We start from the raw sequence: 27,286 nt of genomic DNA on the forward strand, positions 1-27,286 counted from the left end.
TTAGTTTGAATAGTGAGATAGTGAAATCAGGGCCTGCTCTTCTAAGTCCCTGAATCTCCCCCACACAGCTCCAGGATCACTCAGAGATAATGAGGTTATGCTCTGTGTAGCACTCACTTCAGACATACACAGCCTGAATGTGCTGTCGAATGAACGGAGATGTAACTTGGACATGACTACTATATCCCAGGTGATCTACCTCAGTAAAATGCATCAGGGCATATATGCAAAAATCAAAGTGTCTTAGTAAAAAGAAAAAATGGCAGCAATACTTTTTAAAGTACAGTAATTTGTGTGCAAAAGGAGTGTGCTGTAATATGTGATGAAACCTGTGAGTGCAATGTAATGAGGAAAAAGCTAATGCGGTAAAACGACCCAAAACAACCCAACTGACTACTGAGGCCACAGCATAGAGTTAATAATGGAATTAACAATGGAGTTAAAATGGAGTTAACAATAGAATTAACAATGGAGGGACAGGGCATTTTGGATTTAAATTAATCCAAAGCCAGGGGAGAAAAGCCATCCAATCTAGTCTTAGGTATCTGGCTGCTCTGTGCTGCAGTTAACAAATCATCACCACCACCCCCCTTATAAAGACAACAGGATATCAGAGTGGAGACTTCCTGTCACATGTGACTGCTGATGAGAGCAGGGGCACTGGAGGAGAGAAGGTGGAGTAAAGTGTGGCTGTCTGAGCGCGGGGAGCGGCTTTGGAAAAGCAGCAGTGGAGAGGAGGAGTCCATCACTGCTATAGCCTGAGAGAGAGATGGAGAACAGACACAAGAAGAAGTGGATAAATACCAGCCCTCACACACACACACACACACACACACACACACACACACACACAGACACACACACACAGAGAGAGCTGTGTGTTTGATTCACTGTGTTTACTGAACTATTATATAGTTAACATGACTTTGTGGACTCCTAATCTATAATGTGTATTTTACAGGACATTAGCATGCAAAATAACAAGCGTAGTATTGTAAGATAGTGAAGTTATAATATGCACACTATATATAAAATATACTATATATAATATGTATAGTGTATATGAGGCACATAAATAAGTTTGAGCACTTAGTTTAGCAACTAAATGAGCTATAGCGATGCATGCATGTAAACCATTCGAGTACTCTAAGCACAACCCCTAGAAATGTGCACTTCAGGTGTATACGAGTGTCATTTACATTACATTACATTTACATTCAGGTGTATACGAGTGTCATTTACATTACATTACATTTACATTCAGGTGTATATGAGTGTCATTTACATTACATTACATTTACATTCAGGTGTATATGAGTGTCAGTGTTCGCCTTTCAGCCCTCGCTGTCTCCTACGTGTCCCTCGGTCCGAGGCCTCTGCCTCCCATCACATGGGTCCAGGAGCCTGCGAGGAAGCTCTCCTCAACAGCCCCTACTCACACTGGCAGCAGATGGAGCATGTTTAGGTCTGCTCCAGGCAAGAGAGTGCTGCATTCCTCTGTTAGCCTATTTTTCTTTCTCTCTCTCTCTCTCCCTCTCTCTCTCTTTCTCTCTCTATCTTTACTGAAAGATTTTGCTTTGGACTGTTTGTGCCAAGACTGCAGGTGCTATATCTAGTTGTGAAGACCTGCACAAGTTGGCGTTATACCAGTTTCGTTCGAGGGGCGGGGGGGGGGGGGGGGGGATCGGTGTCACTGCCATTGGAAATAGTAAAAGCCAAATCAACATTAACAGTCTAAATTGTGCCTGGCTGTCAGAAGTACCCTGACCCCTGACCTGCTGCTCATTTCTTTTTCTCCACTCTCCCTCTATCTCTGTCTCTCTCTCTCTCTCTCAATGTCTCTCTCTCAGCTAATGAGTAATAGCTTGGAAAAGTGTGTAGGTGCCATTAGATAGGCAAAGAAAAGCCCACGTACTTCAGGGATGATACTGTGCGACTTTCAGCCTAGTCATTTGAATCACGATATTGGTCTGAAAGTCCTCCCACACAAAAGAGTGTGTAACTACCTGCAACCATGGAGCTTTTAGAAGCCTTATCCCTTGCCAACCCCCAACCCAACTCCCAACACGCACACACGCGCACACAAACCCTGCTGTGAGTGTATAGACCCGAAACGCGGCCTATAAGCTTACTCAAGGAGGGAAGGATAAAAGCAAAGTTTACATTCACGCCTGCTTTTTTTTTCACAGTGCACCTCATTCAGAATGTATGAGAGATATTACACATGGAAGGAACAGAGAGGTCGAGAATGGAACTATCAAAAGACATCAACAAAGCTTTGTGTTCAAAACATCAGACCATCAACACAAAGGAAACTACATCTATTTTTTAAAATACATTTACTGGTTGGAATGAAAGTGCTTTTGTTTGTGTGTGTGAGTGCTTGTATTTTTGTTAAAGGAGAGTAGAAGAGAACATGCCATATTCTCCATTGCAACTGTAATAGGCCATACAGAATCATATGATAAACCTAAGCGCTGTTAGTTTGACTTAACTCACCTGGCGTTCTAGAATTTTCTTATGTTCTTGATTCTAAAAATGGCATTCTATTACCTCATTCCAGATCCCTCTTACATACAAGAGATTTGAAGAGGAAATGACATGCATGTGTTTGACACACAGAATTGTCAACCCTTAATTGTGGTCTGATAGCCCACCTCTGCTTCCCAACAGCAGGCCACTCCCCCTGTGGCGCAGATTCAGTGAACATGCTCATAATTTTGATTGACTCCTCGTATTTTCTTTAAGGCCCTTCATGTCTTGTGCATCCTTCTCTGAGTCAGAACCATGCACATGTATGGGGAAAAAAGAACAGGTCACTTTCAGCTCGCAATATACTGAACTTGCCGATCTGCCTACTGTCTTTGGGGTGTAGAAGCATTAAATTAGCAAACCATTCCGTATAGAGTCACTGTTTTAAGTCTTTGTCATGCCTCTTGTTAATTTCCTGTTATGAAAAAAATATATAATAACAATATTTCAAACAATGCTCATAAATTTATATTGATGTTAAATAATAATAGCCCTTATCTGTTATGACAACGAGCTTTATTATTGTACACCGATTATATTTTAGGAATCGCACCATCACGTCAGCTTTATATCCATTGACTGTTAAGCGTTTCCTCACTATCACTCGAAATGCCTTCTGTATCAGGCAGTCCAATTTAACTCCATATCCATCTCACTGCCCCCCCCCCCCCCCCCACACACACACACACACACTGAAGTAGCAATCATAGCAAGCATAACAAGGGCCACTCAAGGTGCCAATTAGCCAATTTAGCTCTCTGCACCATGCCCTTTGCCCCTTGGCCTTATGTGGCCCTCAGCCCCTCTGATGGCACACTATCAAAGGGGAACACGCTAGCCAGAGTGAGAGCAGTGAGCCAGCATATGAGACATTTGACTTGCCTGCGTTGCTACATTCAATGCTGCAGATATATAGCCAAGTGATGGTTCATTTTCACTTCAGAGTACCTATTATTAATGACCAGCTCTATAATCAATGTAGTACTAATGTAATACTGATTGCAGTTATTTCAGTGGAATCAGGTATGTAATTACAGGTGGACACTCTCGGTAAGCATAGGTTGGAATTGGAGCTTAGTATCCTCAGCTATAACATACCACTTTGGGCAGAGAGGGCTTTTATTTGCCAGGCTTAAACAGCGAACTAGATCACTTTTCAGTCACACAAACATAAAAAGTGTCTGGATTGTCAGGATAATTGTGCAGGTAATGGTAAGGTTTTAAAACTTAGACACAGTTCAAGGTTAGCTGGGCACAGATTTAAATTAAGATGTAAAAATTAACAGGGAACACACTGCAATGCAACAAGTAGACTGAACCGATTGTGAATGTTCCTTAGTGACACAATAGTTACGTAATGCATCAATTTCTTCCAACATAATGTGGGAAATATGGAAAAAGGGAAAGGGTAATAAAAGAAATGACTGAAAAACATAATAAAATTCCAAAATGAACATTTTTATTGTCATATTTCGTAAAGGATGAATGCAAAGAAAGTGCTCGTGATGAGTCTAGCCGTCACTAAGCTGTGCACCATAAGGCAATCTGTAAATACAAGCATTTGTACAACTACAACCTATAGTACAGAAACTCAACCATAAAGAAAGTCCAAACGGAGCGGCAGACAACTGGCACGCAATTTAAAAAAAACAACTTAATGGAGAGAAAAAAAACAGAAAACATGAATTCATAATTAAAGTCCATAAGACAACTTAAGACCGAAATAAAGTGAGAAAAACGAAAGAAAAGACACACACGGTATGAATTCATACATTCTTCGTCTGGCGTACACCCATATGAGAAACTTCATTTACAGCTACGGATTACAACTGGCGTCCACGTCATGGTGAACAGGCTTGGCACTGACACTGCTGATGGAGATGACAAGCTCCTCCCACCTCCTTCACAACTCCTCCCATAGGTTTGTTTTATTTTTTTTGAGGATGGAATACATTTCTATCCACTCCTCATCCAGCATATGGTATGAGTAGAATATAATATCACAATCATTGACTAAGACATCTATCATCTTACATATTTTAATGGTTATGGTATGTATGATAATGGTAATAATCTAAACACTATAAATTACACTTTATTGTGAAATGGATCTGAGGTTTCTTCTTCATTTAGTTAACATAGACAGATCCCTTATGGGTCCTTTCATGCATTTAAAAGATATAATCTGTACAAATATAAATGACCCACAAAACGATATCTGAATTTCAGTGCTCCTAAAATAGACTTGAATACTTCAGAAAACAGCAGCAATAGAGCCATAAGCAGTCTGGACACTGGAACTGGTTAGGAACTATTAAGAATGTCTGTATGCATGAAGAGATTGTCTGCACCCAGAGTGTATGTTAAAGCAGTTTAGCACTTCTTTTAAAGTCATACTCAGCTAACATGCTGAGTCGAACATTAACGACAAAATATGAAGTGGTCTCCTTTGCATTTTCCACTGCAAACACTTGCATGCAACTCTAATAGGTGTTTCATAATTTACAAATGGTTTCAGCATGAACTCCTGCATGGCGACCGATGGTACGCAACCCCCTAGTACAGACATGTGCAGCCTAACAGTGTACATTATGGTGTAAAATGTGCTCAAAACATTCACAGGTATCCAATACGCCTGTCCGATAAACGTTAACTCTCCTCCTCCTCCACGACGGCTCAGAAACAGCGTTTTGTTTTTTTTTTACTCCAGCCAGTTCACATTTACGTGTGATACCATTCAAGTGTTAATAATTACATGTACAAGCGTAATTCTCTGTTACTGACGTCGCCAATATTCAAACGCTTTTCATTCTTGGTAGGCAAAAATAATTAGTCAGTTAAATAGGAAACAGCTTGACATTCTAAATCAGTAAGAATGAGAGTTGGGAACATTCATTTCAACATTCATGAATGAAGGATATCCATGTGCACTTCATACAAACTACGCATCGCGACATGGGAATGGCTACAACATGCGCTCACTCACAGAAAACAGACAAAAGGACAGTGACCGGACTGACAGAAAATAAAGAAACAATGATAAAATAACTGCAAGTAATACATTTCTCAAGTCTGAAAATAAATACATTCACTCTGTGACTCTATGTCTGTAGAAATAAAAATACAATTACAGACACACAACTCACAAAGAATAAAAAGAACTGGCATTTGTTCATAAAAATGCATTGTAAATGCACTCAATACAGAATGACATGGCATATGACTGAAAAGATGTTTTCATCAAAAGATAACATTGAGAAATTAATCACAAATAAATTTGTAAGTCGGTACAACAGAAACAGATCCAACAGATTGAGAAAAACAACCAAAAGGAACACAGAAGAAAACAAAAAGAAATCTTCTATCTTCCATACATGGTCAAACATTAAACAACAGAAAGACATGAGCTCTGTGTACGCTAGCTGGTCAGGGTGCTAGGGAAACACCGATATATGCATACAGCAATATACACGTACAATCCAGCAGCCAACACAAAGTCAGTTTAGGCAGGTTATTTTGCCCCACCAGGAACTCATTACAGGACTTTAGCGCACTGCAACGGGTCCCTATGTAACACAGCAAAATCATCTCCAGTACTTCCTAGTGTTTCTTTTGGAATTTGGAATTCCAAAGAAACGGTATTTGGAACGCGGGCGGGTGGGGGTAGGGTTGAGAATGGAGCTCATTTGACATACTCAGCTGATTTCCAGAAGTGTCCGGGATGGGAGAGGCGGCGGTTGCGTTTGGGGAGTTTCTCCAGCAGCTCCACCAGTTTGGAGAAGCTGGGCCTCTCCTCCTGCTCGTGTGACCAGCAAAAGAGCAGAATGTCCTAAAGGAGAGCAAAGGACTCCACATGAAGCGCCAACGTAGTGCCTGCCCGCCCCAGACAGGAGAAGGCCCTCACCTCCGTCACTGGTAGACTGAAGGGCAACAGCTACAGTTCTGAGTGTCATTCAGAGTTGGAGTTACGGTACATCACGCAGAGTCACAATACATTCCGCTGCCGCCTTTTACGTGTTTTTTTTTTTTTTTTTTTAACATCGTCTAAAGGTAAATGATTCGAATAGCACATTGAGGCAGACTACCGAATGTCCTATAATTCAGTCCAGTTAAATCCCTTCATGTTTACCATGTTGGGGGTGAATGAATGCTTAATTACTGCACGGTGGGACCTCTGTCAAAGCTCATTTATGTTGAGAGAGTTCTCCTGTGGTGCTGATGCGGGGCTAGTGTGTCATGCAGGCACTCACCGATATCTCCTTGCCCATGCCGACGTGAGTCAGGCTGGGTTTCGTGCCACTCCCCACCTGCCACATGATCACCTCCGCTGGCTGGTTCTGAAACGGCCATTCTCTTGCGTGCAGCTCATACCAGACAGTGCTGAAAGACACAGAAGTAGAGAGGGGTTAAGGGAGCTGTTATGGCCTGTGAAAGCGTGTGTGCACGCGTGCACATGTAAAGCTAAATCAAATCATCTGAATAACAGAGCACTACCGCATATGAACGGATCTTCAGGAATTCAAGCTCAAAGTTTTGGGTGTGAGCGTGCGTGAGCGTGCGTGAGCGTGCGTGTGCGTGCGTGTGTGTGTGTATTTAACATCAAGAATGCACTTGGGATGACACTTCACTGAACTGTAGCTGTACCTGTCATGGTTAAGGGCTTTCTAGAATAATTTCTTAAATTAGTTAGAGGGGGCACTGGACTTTGGCTGTCCTTCCATAGAGCACAGGCATGTCCAAACTCCTCTCACTGAATTTAAAAACTAATGAAATCTAATTAAAAATCAGAGAATCAAGTATGTTGCTATTCAACTAATGAATACACTCCTGGGGTACACCCTGAGGCTTTCCTGAGATCACTGCTTGACAAGGGGAGAAAGACAGTCAGCAATGACAGTTCATACCAATCACCCCCAAAACCTCCTCAGACTGTAAAGAGGAGCACTGAAAACTACATTTCCCACAGTTCACACTGTGTACAAATAACAAATCACAGTTCCGTTCCTTGACTTTCACTAGGGTATTCATTGTATACAACTAAAGATGCTCGATGCCCGATGCAGATTAGGGCAGGATGGTTTACAAACAGCTGGGGACAGAGCAAGGTTTGCTGAGGGGTCAACTCTAGGTAATGTCTCTTCGCTCTGAGCAGCTGAATCTGGCCGGCTGCCACAGGGTGACAACAGCCGTAGATCCTCCATATGAAAGCAACAGCTAATAAGCCAACTGTGTTAGGAACAGCATCCCTCCATCTCTACATCAAACTATCCATCCATCCATCCATCCATCCAACAATACATCCGTCTATCCCTCCAACAATCCCGTCTATCCCTACAACAATCCAGAGTGATTGTTGTAATCTATGTTCATGTATAGTGTCCTTGAGTATCCTGAAAAGTGCTTATAAATAAATGTATAATAATAATAAAAGAAGAAGAAAGGTGCTTATAAATCCATTTATAACAACAACACAACAACTATTATTGTTGTTGTTGTTGTTGTTAGACAGATGCTACCTCTGCACATCCCAGTACTGTGGTGTTAAAGGTAAGTCACATTCTGATTCAGGTTCAGTAGGGGCAGAAGAACTGCACCACAGCCCAGAGTGTGAAATATTGGAGAACCCTATTAGAGTCTAATAGCTGATAAACTCCACATCATTATAGAAGCACAGAGAACCATTTATTCGCTTGAGGGACAAATTAGCTAACTTCTAAAATCGATGAACTAGGAACCTGGAAGTAGCTATTAGAATCTCCAGTGGGAAATTTTAGGGAAAATAAAATTAAAACCCAAAAAACTGACTTCCTCAGTGCCACCCTAGAGGAACGCTCATTACTCAGGGGCTGCAACATATTACATCTTCACCAATTTCCCCATTCTTCCTCATTTAAAAAGGGTAGCTACTGAACTAAATTATTGGTGAGCAACTACTTCAAGGTGACTCATACCTTTGTTCAGTCAGTTCAGGGATAAAAATTAAACTGAAGTTCACTGACAGGAATTCATCCAGAAGCCCTCCGTGATGGTTGCTCACATCATGTCCATCATGACTCCAGACCCTTGTACATCATTGTGTTCCCCTCCAGCTAACTGCTCATTAGCAGTTACTACTGGCACCAGAAAACACTTTGGTGTCCCAAATGAGATGTTTGAAGGCCAAAACCAAAATGAAGTGCTGTACAATCTATAGGCACTCCATGCACCTTACATGATCTACATATGCTCTGTCTCTGGACCTTTGGTGTGTCTGGTGTTTTACAGCACCCTGTATGACATCTTGGTTTGTCTCTAGAACTTTACAGAACCTTTTGCACAGTGTCCTACATGGAAGTCTTCAAACTGTGCTATTTTGTAATTCTGCATTCATCTAGTATTCGCTCATGTCATATTCTGTGTTGCTTCTGTAGCACACAAGCTACCTCACAGGGATCTGGCTGTCTACCTCTCCACCCATTCCTTCTCAACACGTGCCACTGTGGTGTGAGTGGGTGGAGAACAGGGCAATGGCCCCTCAGGGGAACCCACCCGAAGGCAAAGACGTCTGACTGCTTGGAAAAAGGAAGCTGGTCTTCGGCTGTCTCAGGGGAGAGTTGACGGATGATCTCAGGGGCAAGATGGCACAGCCAGCCACTTGGGATTTGTATCTTATCCTCCCTCCTACTGCAGAGAGAGAGAGAGAGAGAGAGAGAGAGAGAGAGAGAGAGAGAGAGAGAGAGAGAGAGAGAGAGAGAGAGAGAGAGAGAGAGAGAGAGAGAGAGAGAGAGAGAGAGAGAGAGAGAGAGAGAGAGAGAATTTAATTTTTAAAAACCCTTTGTCAGGACAATCACGAAATGTAAAATGCACCAGATGCAAAACACATACTCCTTATCTCAGAAATATATCACACAAAAATGAAAGCTAAAGAAAGGAGGGAAAGCACCTAAATTCAAACTCAGGTCAGACCAACCGCTTAAATCGGTCTTTAAAATGTTGAAGTCTCAGTAAAGGTCTGCACAATAATGTAACTAAACAAACTCATCTGGGGGAGAGGGGAAAAAAATCTAAATGGAAGTGGCGAGTATCTTGAGAGTTCATAATATAATTTTTGTGTTTTATTTTGTTCATGGTTTTCCCCTAACGTGGTTCTTTTTACTTGCATACACGAGGCTGCAGACGTAGGAAGCAAGCGGAGACGCCTTCATTAAAGGCCTTCATTAATGCGGATTTAAGATGACTCAGGCTTGCGAAACGGTGCACCCGTCATAGCAGCCCTGAAGCTTCCTGACATTTCCAGCTACCCGATACGTGCCTTCGTCTAACGCGTTTGCCTTCACTCCGACAAAGCTTTAACTTGCTTGAGTTGTGCGAACTTCATTTACGTCGACTTGTTCAACTTTCAACAGCGAAATACATTTTAATGCAAAGAAAACCCATGTACGGCAATGATACCCCTGCATCAAGTGCATTTATAGTAATGAATCTGATATTTTAATACAAAATGGCTACAAATTAGAACATGTCTATGATTTGCAGCAATAGCTGATATAAATACTCTTGGAACCGCCATACTCAAGTAAACTGGATTCTCATTTACCGTCAGTGTGCCCTCAAACAGTACACGGAAAGGTTTTCCGTTAACACCTTACAAACACAACCTAAATGAAACGCTTTATTTGCATGCACACACTCGCACACCAGTGATGTATGATAACTTCACTGAATATCAACGTTGCATTTTGCTCATATGTACAATGCTAAACGCTGTCGGTGAGGCCCTCTGGCACGGTTGGATGGGTTTATTATTTGTATCTATGACAGAGCATGCTTGCTTACGCCGGGGCTGATGCGTTTTCAGTTCCCACGTGGCTTCCTTTCCGCCCGTATATCCTAACACTAATGCACGCCGGAGCTGGGTTGATAATTGGAGTGGGCTGATTAGCGCCGCGCAGCTAAACGAGTCCAGAACGCCTCGGACATCAAACGTTGGCGACGCGGTCTCCAGCCTGCGTAAGCGCGGTCCGTTTTTTCCCCGGTAACTGGAGCACTCGCAAGAAACCAAGCGCCTAGCCGGGGGGAGGGGGGGGTCGTAGCTCTCCGTCTAAGAACGTCGATTCACCACCTTCTCTGCCAGCGAAACCGTTTTAAAAGGGACGTGGTCTGCGAAGCGCAAGGAGTCAAGATGCTCCCCGAACAACGCCGCCTTGAAAGCAGCGCTTCCATTGCCTCTCGGCAGCAGGGAAAACCGATGGATGGATGGATGGATGGATGGATGGACACTAACCAGGAAGAACGTGGAATAATAGCGATTGCTGGCGCGTATTATGAGGTTCATACATTTGCAGAGCCGCAGCAACATTACGTCACCACAGTTTTATGGTAACAGTTCTGAAGCAGACGTTTCAGGAAAGAAGTGTTCGATGACAGACATGGTCACAATTCTGACGTTAGCTCTTGAAGTCTTGACAGTAATCACTAATATACGACAGAGGCTATAAAGCATATTTCCCAACACGTTACACAACAATGGGATGAGCTCTAAAACCCACTTAGTCAAATAATTAAATATAATGTAGTAATGTATAGCGTTTTTCATTCATCAACTATTCATCTTATAAATACAAGAAAACGTATTTGTTTAATTGTTGCTCTTTGCATAAACCTTATGCGCTATAAACCCTGATGTGGTGACCCCCTTCCAAATATCTGGCCACTAGTGGACTAGTGGCCTCTCTGTTGGTCACTGACAGACTGCGTGCTGCATCAACACGGCCGACATGCTGTAAATTTAATCCTGCAATGTGCATCCATATGGTAGGTGGACCAAACAAAACAGGAGGTGACATCTGGCTCACCTGTTTTCACCATTCATTCTTCAGATTGACACTGACAGAAACATTTTTGCATCACTGATTTAGAGGATAACTGCTAGTTTGAAAATTGCAACTTTTAGAGCTGAGCAGACTTAACATAGGGCACCAGAGGGAAGAATGTACACACTTCTGAACCGAGCTGTGTCTGTGACATGCAGGTGTCTGCAGGTGAGTCGTGGGGCATAACACCGGGAGGAAGGCACTTTTCGTGCCGTGTGTCTGTGCACGCAGAGAGGGATGCCCTGGCACAGGAGTAGGAAATAGATATTATGCCGTACAAGACATGGCTTGAAATCCTGAACTGCCATTAATCTCCATGCTGGTGGTGGTAGCTGTTTCTGAAGGCAATTTTGTGATTTTCCCAGTAATGTTTAAGCTGTAGGTGTGAGCCTGAGCAGTAGGAAAACATATTATCTTGCGTGATCATTCTACTCCAAGCTTAACACCTCAGATCAGGCAATCAGTCACTGTCTACAGACTTTAACAAAGCTGAAATGTAAGTACCATAAATTACATGACCCTACAGCACTGCATACATTATAATAAAACATTTTCTTTGTTTGTGTGTTCCAAATATAACTGTTATTTTTTACATACAAGAAACCATACCACACGCATTAACCCCCCCCCCAAACACACACACACACACACACACACACCCTGCCTTTGTCAGAGTGATACAAATGCCCCAGAATGCCTCCATGAGCCCCGTATCCCAACCAAAACACAAAGCCCCATCTGGCACCTAATGCAGTCTAGAATATGCCTCCTCCGATTTACCAAACAAGAACACTTCAGAAGCACAAACACAGTGTCTGAAGTGAGCCTGCGATCACACCAAGACCCAGAGGTGATCCACACACCTACTCACAGGCCTGCATTCTTAATAAGCGGTTAGAGAAAATCATTACGAGCATTCAAAAGCGCTTTCAGCTAACCTAGCATGTGCAGAGGAAATGTTAAGCTGTCAGATAGAACCCAAGATGTAGAGCTAGGGTGTGTGTCAAGGACAGTGGGGGGTTTAGTGTATATGTAAAACTACTTGTGGATGACTGTGAAATGTACGTTTAAGTGCAGGTATATGTGGAAGATCAGTTAGCTCTTATCGCACTTGGAGAGCCTGAGGTGAGAGTCACTGGTGTCGTGGGCCATTTTGTCTTTGTGGTTCAAATGCCATGTCTGCAGTACACAAAGCATGCTGCGATGAGAAAGTCTGGGAGGCTTGTAAATAGTTTTAATGGCCTTCAGCAAAGAAACTGAATAAGCTAATTAATGTATGTAAAAATCATATGACAGCTAGAGCTGTTTTCATTAATTCAGAAATGATCCCAGATAATTGTGTGTGTGTGTGTGTGTGTGTGTGTGTGTGTGTGTGTGTGTCTGTGTGTGTGTGTGTGTGTGTGTGTCTGTGTGTCTGTGTGTGTGTGTCTGTGTGTGTCTGTGTGTCTGTGTGTGTGTGTGTGTCTGTGTGTGTGTGTCTGTGTGTCTGTGTGTGTGTGTGTCTGTGTGTCTGTGTGTGTGTGTGTGTGTGTGTGTCTGTGTGTGTGTGTGTCTCTGTGTGTGTGTGTGTGTGTGTCTGTGTGTGTGTGTGTCTGTGTGTGTGTGTGTGTGTGTGTCTGTGTGTGTGTGTGTGTGTGTGTGTGTGTGTGTGTCTGTGTGTGTGTGTGCACGTGTGTGCTGCATACGTGAATGGGTTATAAAAAGCTATTATCCGTACTAATCACACTTTAACAAATATATCTACTCCAAATACTAAAGAGACAGCATAAATTCAACATACCTGCCTGCTTGTAAGACACCAGATATAGTGAAGAGTCCAAAATCAGTGATGACAACTTTCCCGTTGTCATAGAAGACATTTTTAGACTTCATATCCTTGTGAAGGATTCCTTTGGCGTGAAGATAGCCCATACCCTGAATAAAAGCACACATGAAAAAATAGCAGACAAATGTAACAAGCAAAACACTGCATTTTTCAGGTGGTTAAAATTTCATAAATATCTTCAGTATATTACAGCGCGCTATTGTATGTTCTATGTATATTGAGTTCCACATGACAAATTGCTGAAATTCAACACAATGTGGTCTAGAACGACAGCTACTAGCGTTGTTTTGCAATATTATCAACACCACCGCAAGCATCTCTGGCATATCAGGATCAGTTATGAATATGAAAATGTCTCTGGAACAGAAGTAGGTACTAATATGAAAACAAGAACAATCCGCAAGCAATGAAGGTCTTGCAGCCATCATAGATGTGGAGTGAGTGGGGTCATACCTTAACCATCTCCTGTGCAATCTGTCTGGTCTTGTTTACGTCCAGGATGACTTTAGCGTCTCTTATTACTGCGTAAAGTGTCCTCCCTTTACACAGGCTGGAACAGGCAGAGAAAACAGGCTGTGCAGTACAGTAGAGTCTTGGTGATTTCTGCTCAACCACATCTGGTATAACTCTTCTGTGAATTACTAGATTTATTAGCTACGTTTAATGAGGAAAATTGCCCATCTCGGCCTTAATGGCAGAGTTCCGGCCCTCCAGAAGAAAGATTTAGGCAGTTTTCTGCATTTCTGACAACTTAACGTTTGTCTCCAGGTTTAAAACACCTGCTCAGTATTCTAGAACCCAAACTGAGTTATTTGTACAAGATACATTAAATCAACTGGCTCATTAAATCAACTGGCTAGATATCAAGTGTAGCTTGATAGCAGTATGGGGGTGGGGCACCAACTGTACCACCTGTCACAGGTGATTGTGTCCAACCCCAGGTGTGCCTGCTCTCATTAATCCATATTCATTAGGGTAAGAGAGGCTATGTCTCTAACTCCACCCCAATAACCTGTAACCCAGCTAAAATGGATTAACAGCAAAACAGTGACTGAAACAGTGATAGGTAAACATCCTGTTGGTGTTGCTCAGATTGAAAACCAATCAAAAAGCAGTCACTCATGACAACCCAAATGTAAGCAATCAATATTTATTATCCTTTTACTCTATTTCTAGAATGAGTGCCTTTCCCTCCATTTCAACTCAATTTGGTTGGTTGGACCTGGTTAAGTGCTCTAAATTGAAAGATCACCGTATTTGACGTTTTATGACATGTGATAAAAGCAACCCTCAATATAAAACAGTAAAAAAGCAGAAAGGCACAGTCAATTGCTTTCATTTTGATCCAGGCCTGGAGCGGCAGCCACGACACTGTTCAGCTTTGCTTTGCCTTTATCAGCCGGTCCTCAACGTGACCAGGCCACACAACACCAACAATCTACTGTTTTGTGGTAGTATTGTGTAAATATTTCTGCTGGCAAGCTGGAAAATACACAAAAACACACATCATCTCTGGTGTAATACACACTGTTTTAACAGAATAATATTTAGGTGTGGTCATCAAACTTTTAGATACCACTAAAATAATCGGGAACACTAACGAAGCCGGCATCGACCTGCAGAGAAAGGACGGTGTTGTTTTGCGGGTCTCCTAGCCATGACGCTCACCTGGTGATGATGGCCAGGTGTGGCGGGCTCATGCACGCTCCCATGAAGAGCACCACGTTCTCATGCCGCGTGTTACGGTATGCCATCACCTCGCGTTTGAAGGCCTTCAGCTGGTCCTCGTTGTCACGCTCAATGTCAATAAGGCGGATGGCCACCTCGCCGTGCCAGCGACCCCGGTACACCAGGCCGAACCGGCCCTTGCCAATCAGCTCGCCGATCTCCAGCTGTTCGAAGGGGATGTCCCACTCCTGCAGGAAGATGCTCGTCTGGCTGGCTTTGCGCGGGAAATTGCGTGCCGACAGCAGCGAGAGGTTCATCTCCTCAAACTCGTCCGCCGAGTCCTCGGCCTCGTCGTTCCCATCCTCGTTCTTGGCGAGAGAAAAGCAGACTGACCATTAAGATCTTTTAGGGCTGGACTGACACTTTGGTCAAAGATGTTGTCATCAAGACATATGACGAAGCTCTGCAGTGAAAGATGAGGGACAATACACAGGAGAGGAGAATGGTACAGGGTGAAGGTCATGAGTGGAAGCTACGTTTGTCCTGGAGCACTGAGGTTATGAGTGTACACTTACTACTTTACTGGAAGCACCTATCTTCCACCATTACCGGTCAGTTTCTTGCCCAAGGCCAAAGCAGCACCCAATATTATTTGGGTGGTTGAAGACTTGCATAATACTGGTGTTGTGATGGTACTGGTGTGGTAATTGTAATGGTATGAATTGTAATGGCTTAGTAATGGTAGTGATGTGATAATGGTAGTGGTGTGGTGATGGTACTGGTGTGATGGTACTGGTGTGGTGATGGTAGTGGTGTGGTGATGGTACTGGTGTGATGGTACTGGTGTGGTGATGGTAGTGGTGTGGTGATGGTAGTGATGTGGTGGTGGTACTGGTGTGATGGTACTGGTGTGGTGATGGTAGTGGTGTGGTGATGGTAGTGATGTGGTGGTGGTACTGGTGTGATGGTACTGGTGTGGTGATGGTAGTGGTGTGGTGATGGTAGTGATGTGGTGGTGGTACTGGTGTGATGGTACTGGTGTGGTGATGGTAGTGGTGTGGTGATGGTAGTGATGTGGTGGTGGTACTGGTGTGATGGTACTGGTGTGGTGATGGTAGTGGTGTGGTGATGGTAGTGATGTGGTGGTGGTACTGGTGTGATGGTACTGGTGTGGTGATGGTAGTGGTGTGGTGATGGTAGTGGTGTGGTGATGGTAGTGATGTGGTGGTGGTACTGGTATGGTGATGGTAGTTGCATCATTGATATCTATAAAGTGTAATTTTATATAAGGCCTTTGTTTCTAAAACAAACAATGTTAAGTGTATTGCTGGTTTTGCATTTTTGAGCATCATGGTAAAATGGAAAAGAATCTGAATACTACTTGCGCCTATATATACACACGTGCTCACACACACACACACACACACACACACACTTTAGGTTATGCTTAAACAGAAGCATGTATAATTCATGTGAGAAATGAGCTCACAATGTCATCTGCTTAGTAAACCATAAGCACAACTCACATCTGAAGTAGGTTCAACCTCGATCTGGAGAACAGGGTTTCCTTTGTTACTGTTTAAACAAAAACAGAAAGAGAGGTTTATTCCTTCATATTCCTTGCTTTCTTTACCCTGTTTTTCAGTAGTTATGCCAGTTACCAGCTAGATAATCCTCTCCTGTCGTACTCCAGGGTTCAGGCCAGCTCATGCTTCCTCCAAGTCACTTGAAGCCAAGGGCCACATCTTTTGCTGCTTACACTGTGACACAGGGCATCTTAACCCACTCAGAACAAAGCACTAACTGCCCCAATCACAGACATCCTCTGGTGTTGCTGTCAGTGACAGGGGACAGAGTAATGTCGTCCCAGAGAACAACACAGATTTTGCTCTCTTGGTCTCCCAGCCACAGAAGACATCAGGGTTAGAACCACTGAACTCATGATAATAGGGTAAGCACTTTTCTACTGCACCGTACGAAACAACTGTTTAATTTCCTTTCTTCACATAAAATATTATTCCTCCCCTGTCTGTAATTTAATTTGTGAGTATACAGAAGTCAAAAAACGGTTTAGAGCTGAGGTTCTTGTCTCCAGTGCTGAGGACCCTCTGATCATGAAGCCCGATCAAGTGTGTTGGAAGTAGGGAGCTGAAAAAAACCTGGTTTAGAACTTAGCCAGGGTTCACTAGTCCTGAATGCATGCTCATAGAGGACTCATACGCCATTATAACAGTCTATCCTAGCAAAGTGTGGTTTTTATGATGGACTTCAGCAACAATCACTTCTAGGCTACACTGTTCACATTCGCTAGAGACTAGTACCTGCTAGTTAAATTTCTCCAAACTGGTTTTACATCAGTGAATCACATTATTCCATTTTGGGTGAACTGCTGCTTTTAAGACCAGAGAACTGACTGTCATTTTGGGAAGTGGTTAATGAAATCGAGCATGTGCAAGAGGAACTGTTTCAGTGAAACGTCGCGGGCTTAATCTCAAACCCAGATCAGTGAAAGAGATCCCACACATCGCACAGTTACACGCCCTCCAAAGCAAGCCCTTTCACAAGGGGGATCAATGTTCTGTAACCTTTCGCTTTGTTAATAGCTCTTCGATTCAAATCGCTAACGACGTCTCACAATTGCTCAGTTCGTGGTCGTGGTGTATGATGCAGGCAGTCTGACTGGTCATTAGCCCGTAGCTCCCGAGGGCCCTCAGACCTAGGCGGCTTGACCGGCACAACAGTCCAGGGGGCTTTTGCTGCTAATTAGAACTAACCAGTCTGTGCGCACACCTGCGCTGGGGTCCTCACGGACACCTGTATGCCGGCATGAGCTACTTTTACCCTACCCTTGTCGGGAAGACGAGACACTGCCCGATCTATGATAAACTTTTTTTTTGTCATGATGTTTCTGTCACAATTAAGTGTCTGTTTACAAGCGTAAGGATAAAGAAGAGTGGAGCAGAGGGCTGCTCTAATCAAATGCAGGTGGAGACTGAAATAAGTGTGTATACACAGGAATTAATACAAGAGGACCCATTCTCTCACCATCAGGTCCAGCTGGCATTATCACTGTGCGGTGAACTCAAAGGCATCACTGACTGTGCCTAAAGCCTATCTCTCACTTTCTAATCTTTTTGTGTCACAAATATTTTTTGGTTTCTGTAAAATACTTGTCTGTTCAGTTAAAAAGACATAAGCAGTGATGTGAAGTGTCCGGTATATCTGCGTGCATTCAGACCACAGCCCTAGAAATGGACATTGGCTCACACTTTATGGAGTTTACAAAGAATATTCTGGCAGCTTGATTTGCATAACAACTTCTGAAATACAACTGGAATACATTTAATGTGGTAGATTATTATTATTATTAACACAGATGTTCTTGTACAGTTTCAAAAGTTCACATCTCAAGTAGTGGATGCTGTGATATGTGAGGCTTTACCTTGTATCTACATTACCTATATATGATACATGTGAAGTGGTATAATCCACTAGTAAAATGTCAGTTGAGTATGGAATAACCAAAGAAGGGGTAAGCTCTCTTTTTCTGTCACACACACACACACACACACACACACACACACACACACACACACACACACACACACACACACACACACATCAGAGACAGACTTACCCAGGCTCTGACAGCACAGGATGTAAGATAACCTGAGGAGCTCTACTGGGAACCTCTGGGGCTACATCTGAAAACACACATGCAAGACATGTCAGATACAGAGGGAATCAATTAAATAAATTATACATCAACTTTATCAACCTCCATCCAGTTGATTTTATATTTGTCACAATTGATATGGCTGTGAAAAACTGACAAATTTATCTAATATTCATGCAGGCAAAAAAGAGCAAAAATTCAGACAGCAATATTCAAAGCTTACCAGAAGTCTAATTTAACCAATCTAAGGCGCATCTATTAAAGCTGTTTAAGATCTTCATCCATAAACCTCTTCCCCACATTCAACAAAAGCTCTCCTAACACTGCTCATCTCCCACAGAGCGGCTGTGCTCCGCAACCCTCAGTCTGGGAGCAAAAGTGGACTAGCTTTTACAAGGGCCATCATTCACGCAACAGAAGTGGGGAGGGGAGCACTGCTTTGCACCTTACAGGGGAGGAGGCACAGAAATTTACATCAAAAAAGTCAGCGCTGGCCTGTCAGATTGCATTATGGGTAGTGGCAATGGACACGTACCAGGGAAGATGAACTGCTGCTTGTATTTGTAGTAGTGAGATGCTGCGAGAGAGAAAAAAAAGAGAGAGAGAGAGAAAGAAAGAGTGAGAGGAGAGAGCGAGAGAGAGAGAGAGAGAGAGAGAGAGAGAGAGAGAGAGAGAGAGAGAGAAGACGGAGAGATACCAGGCTGATTTGTGTTGTTTTCTAAAGCATGAAATTCCTTTAGTTCCTCTTACCAGAAGAGAGCAATGTTTTGACATTTATATTCACCCTTTATAAGATTTATTTTAAACCCCTAATGTATTACTTGTATACCTGTACAAGTTTGTTTGGGCATTGTGGGTTGTTTGTGCATGCACCTGTTAGGTTGGCCTGTTTTGGCTGTCTGATACTCTGAGGAGAGGGGTGGAGTGGGGAGGGTGGGGTTGCACTGGGAGGCAGAGGAGGGGCAGGGGATGATGGGGTGGAGGAAGTGGTGGACGAGGGGTTACTGCTGGAGTCCGGCTGGTACGGCACAGGGATGTGGTCCTGACAGAGAAACAGTGACAGGCGCACAGAAAGAATATAAAGACAGAGAGAAAGAAAGAAGAGAGAGAGAGAGAGAGAGAAAGACGGAGACTTTTAATCATCATATATTCAAGACTGAAAAGCAGGACTGTCATTTCTGTTTCTCATTAATGCTCTGGCACCAACGAACTCACGTGTTCCCACCCAGGAGAGACTCAGCCAGAATCCAACAGTAGTGTGTTAGCGCTGAAGCCAGCCGAGCTGTGGGCCCCAAGGCCTGACAACTGGCCAAGAATGAGCTTTCCAACACTGCTCCACACTACTTCCAACACTCCACACTTCCAACACTACTTACACAGGTGCAGACCCTATTCTAATGTATCACGCATATATGCAAATTCAGTAAAATCACATGCTCACTTGTTCTTTTGCATTTCTACCTGGACAGTAAAATGTAGTATCTGTTTTCATAAAATGCTGTATTTAGTAGCAAACATGCATTATGAAAATACTGCCTCATAGTTAGAATAAACTGTGTCATACAAATCTGTAGTGGGTCCTGTTGATCTGGAGGCATGCGCATGTACACAGAATCAGTTGTCTTTTATGATGGCTTTGCTTTTAATATAGTTACACATATATTACCAAACCGAGATGTTATGCGATTGTCTAATAATCAAAGATGCACATGAATATTTAATGCTCTGGACGTTGTGCAGAGTAAAAACACCTGAGCCAAAATTCCAATATAAATCTGATATTTGTTTTGTAATTACTGCTCAATGGAATTAGCTTCTGGTAGCAAGATGTTCACATGTCTGCGTGTCCTGAACACACACTACTCAGTAAGGCCTGTGGCCACGTCCTACCACAAACTCATACAGAATGCAAAAAAAATGCCATTGCAACAGCAAAGATGTGTTTTATGCTCAGAGACACTCCTGTCCCTAGTGATCATATCCTATGACACACCTAATTTCTCAGGTCATTCCAAATGCACACACACACACGCACACACAGGTTGACTAGAAAATTTAAATTCAGTCCGAACTCTCGGCTGCTACTAATAAGCACAACAAACAAGTGAAGTTAGGTCAGCTCTAATGAATCAAGTGAATCGAGGCCACTCTTTCCAAAGGCGGCAGCTAACTCGCAGGATGCAGAGGCTTGGCTGATGTTTTCCTGAAACCCACCTTGTTGATTTTGTTGGTTTTGGGCAGAGTCTGGCTGATATGCAGGTCTGTGTACCTGAGGGGGTTGTTTATGTCACACGGTACTGACTCTGTCCTGACAAGCTGACGAGCTGATAGAGAGAGAGAGAGAGAGAGAGAGAGAGAGAGAGACGGGGGGGGGGGGGGGACATAGTATCCACGGTAACGGTAGGCTGTTGTCCCGGTAACAGAAAAACAGTGGTCATGGTAACAACTAAAAAAAAAACCTCACCAAATTTGTCACATTATAATTGAATGGTGCTACACAAAGACATTATAATATGTTTATATGAGCTGTCTAAGTTTCATGCAATAATGAAAAAATGTCATAACTGATTATATAAGACGTGCTACAGAGGAGGTCCATTTCTGTGTCTCCATAAGAGCTCAAGAAGGCTTGAATTGCACAAAGGTTGCTGGCATGAAAGGTGCTTTATTAGATCTACTCTGGCCGTCAATCATGCGAGCCAAAGTCTGAGGGGCAGGTTGAAGAGAGTGACAGCAGGCTTCAGCGAGGCATGCAGGGCCCATGTAAGATACCGAGCACAACCCACTGCCATGTCCTGCTCTCAAAATGTCATTAGTGCACTCACGAGCACACGATAATCAGTCGCATTACCTTGAGACGTCCCTTGGTCTTGAGACGGAGGAGGGAAACAGGCAAAAGGAGACGGGGATTAAAGGGTACCAGCAGCAAAGAGCGATGGAAGCAACAGGCCAGAGAGGATTAAGATTGAGATTTAAGGCTGATTTTAAGATGTTGAAAGAAATGCAACAAAAACTGCAATGACAATCATAAGCGTTTTCTAAAACCGATAAAAGTCCCACGACGTTTCACGTGCAAAATCCGTTTAAACACTCTCAGAACCTGCTGATCTTCATGCGCTTTCTCTGTATTTACAAAATCAATTTTAAAAAGCTGTTTTAATCCTGCAGTATCATGTTTATTTTAAAAAACAGGTATTTTAGGGATGTGATCAAAATGGGATCTTCCTAGAGAGGTGTTAAGAAAAGAATAAAGTGTTAAATACCTTTCAGTGAGTCTCTACCTCCTCGATGGTATATGAGCAAGTGGCAAGGAGGAGCCTCTTTGGTGCATTTATTATGGCACTTCAACCTAACACATGAAATCCAGAAAGAGCATCTTGAGTTGCTGCTCTAAAAGCTTCCTAAATAAGTTCTCCTAAGGAACAGGCAAGCAGGAGAAAGGCCAAAGCTATGGAACTGCCTTTATTATCACTATTGAGGAGTAATTTATTCAAATAATCTTTTTAATGATAACGATAATAATGATCATCTGAAACTCCAGGCACAATTGCAAAGAAAAAGAGGAAATTCAGAGTGTTTGAATCCTAAGCTGTGTCTGATGTGCTTAAAAGCACACAACACTGATCTACCCAGTGACACCAGTGGATAAAAAGCAGGTACTAGCACCTTTAAGTTAAAGCCATGTTCACTAACACATAATTAATGGTTCTGAAGCTCTATTATGGCCGTTAGCCTAGAAATGCTTATTCCTATACTGTCTTAGAGCACCAGGAATATATGGATGACTGGTTTCTGTGTGTTTCTTTGCAGCTACACGGCCAGCATCATCACTCTTCTGTCAGGGCAAGAGCAAACGGAGGTCGCAAGGCGGAAATCACAACAAAGCCATGAAAGACTCAGCCAAGCTGCGCTAGCATGTTGGACAGTATTCAGGCGATTCAAGTGAAAGATTTGTACAGTTGGCTATTGTGCAATTGTTAAGAAACAGTCAATGGTCAGCACTGATGTCAATCAAATATAAAAGAAAAATAAAGTAATCAACTTTTGCATGTATATCATGAACACAAATCATTAGGCATTGTAAACTCGAGTGTTTGGTACATCACTGAGAACAGTGAAAACACTGTCACCCACGACAACAGGAAGTCATTTGGAAAACAACAAGAGAACATGTGTGTGAGCAAAGCAGCCAAAGGTTTTCAGGAGTAGAGGCCTCACATAGGTGGAGAGGCAGCTGTCGGGTGGAGAGGCAGCTGTCGGGTGGGTTTCAGGCCATGCAACCCCACCTCTTCCATACTGCAAACACGTGTTAGGTATGCGTACTGCTACTGGCACTGGCTGATGAGAAGCCAGTCCACTATTTGACTAATTCCTGAACGCTGGTGGAATTTAGGCTGAGGACGTTCAGTTAGGACTGATTGCCCTGATAGTATTAAGCATCGGCTAATGTCTGTGCAAGCCTTACAAGGCTTCTTGTCACATGTACAAACGTTATGCCACCAGAACGTAATATTAAGTCCTTCATATTTTATGTCTACTAAGGTGAATGTTATAGAAGCATACTACTGTTTGTATATCCTGTATGTGAAATAGGTGAAAATACTTTTCAAGGACTTTTTCAAAGGTGTTGAATACCAAAGTCAGAATGACAATAATCTTATTTCTCAGTCATTTTAGGGGCTCGCTGCAATCTACCCTAACTGTGCTGAGGGCAGCACACCCAGGCTCAAATCCAGGCTCAAATCCAGGCCCTTCAGGTGTTCTTCGTCACACCGCCCTCCCCTCCAGGCACACTCCAGAACTTCACGTCTTTCATGTGCATCGTACACATGCACCCTTCAGTCAGGGTTACACCCATGTTCCTACGGGGGGGGGTTTCACACTATGGAACCATCCCTTCACAGCGGGTGGGGGTTCTTAACCCTGGGCACGCTCCCAGTGGCCTTGCCATAGTATCCCACTTCTTACACCAGTCATGACCCAATCTCAAACCCAGAGTTACACTTCATCCAGTACTCCAGAGAGAAGCAGGTACACTTACTTGCAGGTTTTGCATTTCAGGCCAAATAACATTCCTTTCCCACATACTATACACGTCTGTGACATCCAGTACTTGGTGGAAAATCTGCAAAGACACAAATCAATGGTGAGGTTAGCAACAATATAATTTCATGGATTGTTTAAAAGCAGCATATCATACTCAATCACTGAAATAAAAGCATACCAATAACAGGCCTGCCCTTCAGGCAGAAAGATTGGTTCTAACCTTTTGACTACAATTCCCAGATTGCTGTGATGAAAGAGCTGAATGTGTCAAAGCACCAGCTGTATTTACCCAATAACCTTTTCATTGAGAGATAGACTATACGCAAAGATGAGCACTCTTCCTCTAATCTTCAATATGGAGTAATTTAATTGTGACTGCATCAATCTCCCCTAAATGCCCAGCTGTGCTCCCGCTTCTTCACAGATATTCAAAGGGACGAAGGCCACATAGCTGCAGAAAGATGGCTATTGTTCAAAAGAGAAATGGGGTATATACACAAGGAGAGCAGAGTCAGGGGATATAGTACAAGGAGCTACTTGTATCTTTTTGTTTGTCTGTGTGTGTTTGTATATCTCTGAAGAAGAGTCCAGGGAGTAGCTGCAATGTACTGCTATAGTAAAAGATGTAGACGTAGTAAATATAGTAGAAGTAAAGATGGAGAGGTAGGAGAGGCAGAGATGTAGAGGTAGTAGAGGTACGAGAGGAAGAGATGTAGAGGTAGTAGAGGTAGGAGTGGTAGAGATGTAGAGGTAGAGATGTAGAGGTAGTAGAGGTAGGAGTGGTAGAGATGTAGAGGTAGTAGAGGTAGGAGAGGCAGAGATGTAGAGGTAGTAGAGGTACGAGAGGAAGAGATGTAGAGGTAGTAGAGGTAGGAGTGGTAGAGATGTAGAAGTAGTAGAGGTAGGAGAGGTAGAGATGTAGAGGTAGTAGAGGTAGGAGTGGTAGAGATGTAGAGGTAGTAGAGGTAGGAGTGGTAGAGATGTAGAGGTAGTAGAGGTAGGAGTGGTAGAGATGTAGAGGTAGTAGAGGTAGGAGAGGTAAAGATGTAGAGGTAGTAGAGGTAGGAGAGGTAAAGATGTAGAGGTAGTAGAGGTAGGAGTGGTAGAGATGTAGAGGTAGTAGAGGTAGGAGAGGTAAAGATGTAGAGGTAGGAGCAAATGAAGGGCCTCTATCTGTAATGTCCTGCAATATATATATATATATATGACAAATATATATATTTGATTTTTACAAAAACCCATCTACTAGTCATGCTGGTTTATCCCATGCTGGTTTTTCATAGCTATAGAAAACTAGTCTGCCATGAAGAAAGCTGAGGATTCAATATTCCAAAAAAAACTTTTACTGACTGGGGCTCTACAGAGTAACTGATTGCAACTGTAAGTGTCCTCATGTGTTTAAGAAAAGGCCAAGTATCCAGACATAAATAAAGGCTCCTGAATACACCAACAACATTCTCCTAGAAAGTAATACATATAATATATCTGGTGGGCAGTGGTAGCTCAGTGTTTAAGGTGCTTGATTAGTAATCAGAAGGTTGCCAGTTTAAGCACCACCACTGCCGGGTTGCCACCGATGGACCCCTGTGCAAAGCCCTTAACCCTCAGTTGCTCAAGCTGCATTTAGTCAGAATTGTAAGATGCTTTGGATAAAAACATCAGCTCAATGCTGTAAATATGTGTGTGTGTGTGTGTGTGTGTGTGTGTGTGTGTGTGTGTGTGTGTGTGTGTGTGTGTGTGTGTGTGTGTGTGTAAATTTGGTCCTAGTAATCTCCACTAAAAAGATTGTGGTGATCAGCTCTGCTACAAGTAAACGGCTCCAAAAAGAGTCAATCATAAAAATGAGGTTTTCATGCTGAGTGACAGCATTTAACAGCTATGTTAACAAAACAGAGAACTTCAGAAAAAAAATCTCTTTTAAATCTGCATCATGCAAAAATTTCTTATTCTGGGGAACTGTATTACCCACATTTTGCCTTAACATCTGCTAAATAGCCTTTATCTCTCTCTATTCTTTTCAGTAGAATAGATTAGATTCTATTGAATTGTCTCAGCGTTATTTTCCTTTGAGATCAGTGTTATGTGGAAGAACCAGAAATTCAGTCCACACACAGACGGTCAAGAGATGCAGACAGTCGCTCGTTTTAATTGGTCTGACATTTTGCAACCACTCCACCACAGACACTCATGCAGGTTGGTGTGCATACAGACACACAATTTTAGTGCACAGTTATGACAGAATGATAAATGCTATTAGTTTGCTATTAACACAGCCCGTACATTCCGATTCACAGTCAGAGCCAATACACATACACCAATGTCTGGCACTAGTTACAAGAATTCATTTCGAGGATTTTGATTGGTCCATTAGGACTCCATTTTAGAGCGTCTCCTCCACTGCTTGGAAAGCCAAAAGAAAATGTGTGTCTGTGCATTTTAGAAACCTGAGCTTATCAAATCTGGGAGTCACTGGTGGGCAGAGAAGTTAAAGGGAGTTTTTCAATTCCAATAACAAGACCACTGATTGCCTAACAACTAGCAGGTTGAAATCAATTCAGTGAGCTTGGAGTAGAACAGAGAAACCACAGAGATGATCAGATGGTCTGTGGGTTGCCTAGTGGAACACGAGACTATAGAACATCCATGGTTCATTATAGTGTAACGAGCCTGCAACTAGGAATGTTGGCACCACTAAACTGCAGCATACTTTTGCAATTAGTATACGATTAACCCTTGCTTAATAGGCAGCCAGACAGACTCATAAGACGTTACCTGTGTTTAATAGAGTTGCCCAAGTCTCTGCGAGGGATCTGAGGAGACCAGCGAGGAACTGACAGAGTGTCTGGGGAGAGAGCCAGAGCAAAAGAACAAGTTGGGGGAGGAGAAGATAAAGAGAGGGAGGTATGGAGAGAAACAGCACAACATTTAAAATCTTTATAGCATCACTTTGAAAAGACAATTCATTCCAAGAGGGGCAGGTGGAAATGTTCTTTTAAAAATTCATTAAGGAAGGCTGAAAACATGCGGAAGAGGGAAACTGTAAACACAGCAAAAGCAATGTATTAATGTAATTTTAAATTTTCATACTAATGTGTGTGGGTTTTTTTCATCTGCAAACCACATAATTAACAAATCAAAAAATTGGCAAAAACAATAAGACCTTCAAACAGCACAAGAGTCTTTCCATTTGTCATCAAAACAAAATGAAACAAAGCCATTACTTATCAAATAATCAAAAATCTCTCTCTAAAAATCTCTCACTGAAATCTCTGACAACAAAGACAAAGATCAAAAAGCCATTGTGAGCCACATGGAGAGAGAAACCTCTCTCCCACTCAGAAATCCTGCACTGAATAAACAGGCAACAATTACAGACAATTATTGTAATCGGTGGTCTGCTGTCATCGCTCAAATGGAGGAAACCCAATAATACCTGAATAGAGGCCCGTCAAACAATAATCATGTTTGCCTTCTGCAGTCCTGTTAGTCCAAAAGGACATTCATCTAATTGAAATAAAGTCTCTGGTCAATTATAATCCATTTGTTTATGATTAGGAACCTGAAGACACAGGGCAAAGGCATTAGGCCAAACAGGCAAATGTGCGCAAACACACACACACTGTACAACTCTCAAACACAAAAACTATGAGAATGTTTGAATTCACATTCAAAGATCAACATTACTGC

General features: G+C 42.7%; 1 protein-coding gene across 6 annotated transcripts in view; it reads right to left on the reverse strand.

Annotated features, from left to right (window-relative positions):
* The window catches only part of ksr2 (kinase suppressor of ras 2), a 71,184-nt gene that overhangs the window by 2,252 nt on the left and 41,646 nt on the right, over window positions 1-27,286 (reverse strand). For 3 of the 6 annotated variants that reach the window (XM_027010658.3, XM_081713912.1, XM_081713913.1), the window contains 15 exons: window positions 26,372-26,441; window positions 23,595-23,678; window positions 21,817-21,902; window positions 21,405-21,422; window positions 20,768-20,877; window positions 19,427-19,595; window positions 19,089-19,130; window positions 18,515-18,581; window positions 16,404-16,452; window positions 14,878-15,245; window positions 13,663-13,759; window positions 13,165-13,298; window positions 9,061-9,195; window positions 6,783-6,912; window positions 3,970-6,361 (listed from right to left, as the gene is read on the reverse strand). In XM_027010658.3, the coding sequence (XP_026866459.2) occupies window positions 6,215-6,361; window positions 6,783-6,912; window positions 9,061-9,195; window positions 13,165-13,298; window positions 13,663-13,759; window positions 14,878-15,245; window positions 16,404-16,452; window positions 18,515-18,581; window positions 19,089-19,130; window positions 19,427-19,595; window positions 20,768-20,877; window positions 21,405-21,422; window positions 21,817-21,902; window positions 23,595-23,678; window positions 26,372-26,441 (1,706 nt within the window). In that variant the 3' untranslated portion in view covers window positions 3,970-6,214. The other 3 variants (XM_035530358.2, XM_081713911.1, XM_081713914.1) reach the window with 3 other exon arrangements.

The sequence above is a fragment of the Electrophorus electricus genome, chromosome 5 (assembly GCF_041902795.1).
Source record: "Electrophorus electricus isolate QZ-2024a chromosome 5, ASM4190279v1, whole genome shotgun sequence".
Classification (NCBI taxonomy): Eukaryota; Metazoa; Chordata; class Actinopteri; order Gymnotiformes; family Gymnotidae; genus Electrophorus; species Electrophorus electricus.